The sequence below is a fragment of the Brachycentrus maculatus genome, unplaced genomic scaffold (assembly GCF_059751285.1).
Source record: "Brachycentrus maculatus isolate JH-2025_06_01 unplaced genomic scaffold, ASM5975128v1 h1tg000209l, whole genome shotgun sequence".
NCBI lineage: Eukaryota > Metazoa > Arthropoda > Insecta > Trichoptera > Brachycentridae > Brachycentrus > Brachycentrus maculatus.
Window position 1 is genome coordinate 117910 of NW_028280960.1, and position 6034 is coordinate 123943.

At 35.5% G+C, this 6034-nt stretch overlaps 1 protein-coding gene across 1 annotated transcript; it reads right to left on the reverse strand.

The window, feature by feature from the left end:
• Nucleotides 1-7: 7 nt before the first annotated feature.
• LOC148307102 (uncharacterized) lies at nt 8-5209 on the reverse strand. The gene is made up of 9 exons (XM_088263932.1): nt 4976-5209; nt 3847-3955; nt 2858-2936; nt 2073-2559; nt 1306-1434; nt 1027-1201; nt 812-948; nt 610-742; nt 8-525 (listed from the first exon to the last, which is right to left on the reverse strand). Exons 1-9 carry the CDS (start codon nt 5058-5060, stop codon nt 429-431), a joined length of 1431 nt encoding a protein of 476 aa, XP_088120058.1. The 5' UTR covers nt 5061-5209; the 3' UTR covers nt 8-428.
• Between the last annotated feature and the right edge of the window lie 825 nt (nt 5210-6034).

The following is a 6034-nucleotide window of genomic DNA, read 5'->3' on the forward strand; positions in this document are numbered from 1 at the left end:
ACTTAACGCAGAATTGCACAGTTCACAATAATCTGGGTCCATACAACATTGATAAAAAATAACACAAAGGCGAGGTGATCAGTCACGCTTTGGGTGTCAGGGTAACACTTAATACATTATTTTTATGTTGTCCTTCCTAAATATCTAAGCAAGACCTTGTGTACGATAGGTTACACGGAGCCAAACGCAATGTTTAAACTTCACCCTCCAATATAATGCTTTAAATCTAATTAAATGATACTAGTGACTGTTGAATATTGGCTGCATCGAGTATAGCGGCAGCAGTAAATAAACAGTCACAATATGACAACACCATTTCTAATATAATAAAATGGTCAAACCATAAATTATTTTACTATATAATTTGATTATAAAAATGAAATGAAAGTATTTAGTTGTATCTCTCTATCCTTCCATTTCTCTCCCCTTCAGCAGTTGGAGTGGGGGTGGTATCCGAAGTCTCTTCTCTCTCTTTCTCTCGGTTCTATACATCTTCTCTTCTCCATTTCCTGCAGTACAGCAGATCTGTAAACGAATGAATTTATATATTATACGGCGTGATGAATGTTGTAAATGTAAGAAAAGTGATATAACAGAAAGAATACGTACCTATATTGCTCATACTTCATGACAATGAGTTGCAGTTCCTGTTTGTAGAGGCGGTTCAGCATGGCGTTGTAACACTCCAGCTCGCTCAGCCGGAACATGCCCCACCGCAGCTTGTGGTCCAGTTCCTGGGAGGCTGCAACAGGCACACGCATGATGCACTGTCCGTGCGGGTGGAGAGGGGGATCGGGGTGGAGAGACTCACCTTTGGAGTAGACTATGAGCCAGTGCGGTATCTCCTCCAGAAGGTAAGGAGGCACCAGCGCCCCCGACAACGGCCCGAACACATAGCACCCCCCCACTAGACACGGGTGGGCTGCCGAGGCTTGTCGAGTCATCTCGCTGCCAATACAACACATTAACTGTTTTACAAAACTTTACTCCGCCTTATACATAGGTATGTGAGCGGTATATAATTACTTAAAGTAGTAGATTCCCTGGTGCGGGCTGTGCACACGCTGCCAGCCCGAGGGCACGGACTCCAGAGGATGCGTCCAATGCGTGGTCTGCGTGTTGTGATCCATGTAGTATTTGCGGCCACGCAGCGTGAAGTCCACAGACCAGCCCGGAGGCAGTGGCAACTCCCCTTCCTCGCCTTGAGCAAATTCAGTACATTATATTATATGTAGGGCCGAAGGAAATCAGATTAAATACATGTATATTAAATATAAAGAGGTTACTGTAAAGTTGCTCGGTTACCTTGGTTTGTGCCGATAATGCCCGGAGGGTGGGTGGCGTTGTGTATGAGTTGCTCTCCATATGTCATTCCGGGCGGACTAGACACTACGTTGGAGTAGATTGGAGCAGAAGATGGATTACTCGTATAGGCTAAAGAAAATGGTATTGTAGTATATGTTAAAAAAGTCTCAAAGCACCAATGAAGAGATTGTAATATGTCAATCAAATATAATAATGATAACGATAGAAAACTACCTATATACTGATCTCCAGCAATCCACAGTACATATATTGCTGTTTCTTGAATCATTAAATGATATACAAGCATAAGTAATAAATACGGAAAATATAATAATAGATCTCAATATTTATATCTACCCCCATGGACACGCACCACCAAACAACTTCTAACAACTTGTATAGCATTATTTATTTATATCACTTTAGCTAGATATATATTTTTTATAGTGTAAATAAACTTCTCGTCACAGGTTCTGCTTAGTGAGTCGTTCATCAAAAAATAATAATATATTGTAAAAAGTAATAAATAAATGATATACACTTTATAAAAAACAATTTGTATTGGCACAATATACAATGAAGTTTTCTTAAAAGTAGTTAAATACATACATCAATTAACATGCCATGTATGTAAATGTGTATTACTAGCCACGATGGCCAGCCTAATAAATTGACTAATAGTAAATAAAGCAACATATTTATGGAAAGTAGGAGTTTTGGAAGTGGAGCTGCACTGCGATAAAGGATAACTAGAGGATTCTGCCCACCTTGGATCTGGCCATGAGATACATTGTGATGCATCGAGTTGCCCGATGGTCCGGCCAAGTGAAGTTGCGACGACGTCGGAGTGGAACCTCGGAGACTCCTGGTGGAAGATTCGTTGCTATTCTCCCTCGACAACATCTGATGCTGCTTTACATGCTGTTGACTTAACTGACTTTGTTTCATCAACTGTTGCTGACTCTGGCTCATCAACTGATGTTGACTCGAATTCATGAGTTGTTTCTGATTAGAGTTTATCAACTGTTGTTGACTCGAGTTCATTAACTGTTGGCTAGAGTTCATAAACTGTTGCTGTTGCGAGCTCATTAACTGGTGTTGACTCTGACTAATTAACTGACTTTGGTTGATCAATTGCTGTTGGTTTTGGTAAATCGGATCGTTTTCTCTGGGGTGTGACGAAAGTAGATGTCGACTGTTCTGCCTGTTGAGATTCCCCACTTCTATATCTGCGTAGCTCACTGAATGAGACATCTGTAAAGAAAATATATTACAGAATGCCATATAAAATCGCATACGCACACACACACACACACATTTACTTCACAATTATTTGGAATACGTTTTTATCACGTAATAAATGAGCACATTATGAATCTTTCAGATAATACAATATTTAAAGAGGGATATTAATAGTATGAAAACCCAGCTACTTTATGCCACAATTCAACCAGATGTTGAATAACCTGCTCTGAATAATCTGTATAAATCGCAGGCATGCGTACCAGCCAGGGTAGAGGTATTACAGGATGAACATATTGGTGACACTTACCGATGCCGTACTACCATCAGAGGTGTTGTTAGACGTAGAAGGGTTGGATGCGTCTCCACTAGTTGATAAACTAGCAAACCTGCAACACACCGTGTGATTGTGTATTATATTGACCTCTCCGCGTACTGCTCCAACCGTGGGACTATAAAACAGCAGGTCAGTAGCATGTAGTCCCACGTTTGGAGCGTACTGATTATTTCTCCAATATTTTCAGATTATGTCCGGATTTGGACTACCAACACCGTCTATTGATACAACACAATTAAATCATTTATTGGCTAGTTACATGTTTATTTAACATGTTCGCAGACACCATAGTAATTTAAAGCCATGCACACAAATATTTCACAAAACAATTTTTTTATTATTTAAAACCATCAGATAGATATTTTAAAAATATTAATTAACATCTCTTCGTCGTTTTTTTACAAAAAAAAGGATCAGCAAAATAGAATATCAGATTATAAGCATAAAAATGGCAGTTCCGGTGAGCATTTAACCGGCTGATAAAGCTCAGTAACATGCTTGTGAACATTGAAACTTATTATGTATCTGTTTCCTGAGACACTATGGCTTATTGTAAGACACAATAGCTGTATAACAAATATAACCAGAAAGGCTGCTTTGTCCTTGGAGCATGTTGAAATTATTTTTTTAATATTTTATTTCTTTCAGCAATTAAAATGTGCGAAAACATTACAAATTTTGATTATGGAAATTTTGCTAGAAATAATGCACAGATGCTCAAGAATACAAAATTCATCCCATTTTTTTGATGGGTAGTGCTGTTATATTGATGGGTAGTGCTTTTATAATGAAAATTAAATAAACATGCATAATCCTAAACTGCTATTACGGAAGACAAATATATTTGTAAAAAATACACAAAGAATAATCTTAATGTCCTATATTTAGTAAAAATATTCACTGAATATTTGAGGCTTTCCTATGGAGAAATTCAATTGACAAAATAAGGGCATAAAATATACCTTTGAGCAAGATTGGGCACGGACTCACTGGGTGTGTACTTCCCGGCGTGCCCTCCGAGACCCTGCCCCTTCCCCAAGCCCTTACGCTCCGCTGTCCACACATTGATTACTGTCCATTTAAAGGAAAAATAAACTAATTAATTGTAATACAATCGGATAGTTTTCAGCCCAGAGGAAACATTGAGCATTTTGTTTAGTATCTTTTATTTTCCCAATAACTGAGTTTTGTACTAGATACAAATATTTGTAGGAAAAATGCACTGTTTTACTAAAAAAATCAGTACTTATTATTTTGGAAGGATTTCGCACCAATCAAAAAAACCTCACAAGTTAATCGCGAGATGACCAGTTGCCAACTGTGGAAGGTTTTGTTTCAGGTTGAAAATTAGTACAAAGATATCCTTATATTTTATATTATCAAAACTATAAATAGTTTATTGTGATTTTTACAACGGTGATTGATTTTATCCTAATTTACCAGGTAGCGATAAATACTTTATACTTTTATAATTTCTTATTTAAAAAATGATAAAAATGTGTATTTGAAATATAAATCATAAAATTTACAATTAGTCTGCAACATATCCAAGCATTTTTCAATGCAATGTTGCTTTTTATAACAAAAGCTTAAATCATCCAAGAAAAGGTATACACTGACCACTTGAAGAAGTTACAGTTGGCTTGTTTTGTAGTCAATACACAAATCCTATTCGCCATTGACGCCAAATAGGATCCTTGTATTGAGGATACAAAACGGACAAGAGACATAAAATGCTCCAAATAGTCAATATACTCGCGACTAAGGATCTAAAGCATTCATTATTCTTTCGAGGAAAGAAAATAGATGATAGTATACAGAAATTAGGGATTCAAACAGTAAGCAGAAATCATTTATGAAAAATATCGGGCAGCCACTATATATATTTTTAAGAATTTGATGTAATCAATGTATATTATCGAGAGAGAAAACCAACTTTAGATAATTTAAACGATTCCTGACACATCAATTGTGCAATACTCGTTTTAACATCTTTATTCGTAATAATAAATCGATCATTTATAAATTGTGCATAATGGTTTTGTCTTCCTGATCATTGTCTATCATTTTATTTGGTAAATAACGACTTACTCGGCATTTCTGGTGGAGTATCTTTTTTTACATACTTTCCCACTACTCCACCTTTGATATTTTTTTGTCCTTTTCGAGATATCATTTTAATTTTTTAAAACTCCAAATCAATATAAAAAGAAAAGTAGAGGGGACTTATTCGCCCATGGCTATTTAAATGTTAATTTTTAGTATAAAATTCAAAATAAAACGAAAACGAAGAAAAATATAAAACGACAAACTGACAGCTAAAATTGTGTTTTTTTCATGTATTTTCATCGGAGCTCATTAATGTTGCCAATTAATAATAAAATTTCCAGTACCTACTCATTGCAGCAATTTGTATGTACAAGAAATTAGAAAATGTACTCAATCTGGGATAAAAATTTTCACTCATGAATCAAATGAAATTATAGTGACCCACTCACAAGTACAATTAGACATTAAAACTAATAATATGTTTATTTGAAGCAGGGCCATGATAAGCGGTATTTGCATACACCGTAGCAAGATTTCAAAGTCATTTGGACGAAAAGTAATTGAAAAATGCGAGTGTTATTGCCTCAAACGATCTGGGATGCTTAACCTTTTCATGGCCGCAAATAAATTACGCCGCAGTGCTCAACAGGCCAAGTATTTTTTTGAAAAAAAAAAGTTGTCTAAAGATTTTTTTTTGTTGTTTTTATTGAATTATAATTTACTTACCAAATATTATATCCCGCATCGATTGTTAGAGTTTTATTCTTGAAGTTAAACCAGTTTCAAATTTTCAGGGTTGTCACACTAAGTCGCACACGCAAGTTTTTATTAAATTCAATATTAACACACAACTATTATTTATCAATGGAATATTTTAAAATAATAAGAAAAACACAAAAAAATGAGCAAAATAAAAACCCCTGGCGTTCAAAACAATCGATTAAAATAATCAATATTTCAAGTGGTTTGAGTGGTAGCCCTAATGACATCTGTCAACTGTCAGCTGAAAGTGATACCGATAAATCACTTAAAAGTATTTAAAAACTTTATAAAATATTTTGTGACAACTTCAACTGATGGCAATGTATGTTCCGTTTTTGA

What these genes read in the sequence shown, in the direction of transcription:
- LOC148307102 (XM_088263932.1), bottom strand. Translation starts at nt 5,060, where the DNA reads ATGATATCTCGAAAAGGACAAAAAAATATCAAAGGTGGAGTAGTGGGA. An exon ending in TACTCCACCAGAAATGCCGA is followed by an intron (nt 3,956 to 4,975) that starts GTAAGTCGTTAT and finishes TTAAATGGACAG; the next exon opens with TAATCAATGTGTGGACAGCG. An exon ending in ATGAAGTATGAGCAATATAG is followed by an intron (nt 526 to 609) that starts GTACGTATTCTT and finishes ATTCGTTTACAG; the next exon opens with ATCTGCTGTACTGCAGGAAA.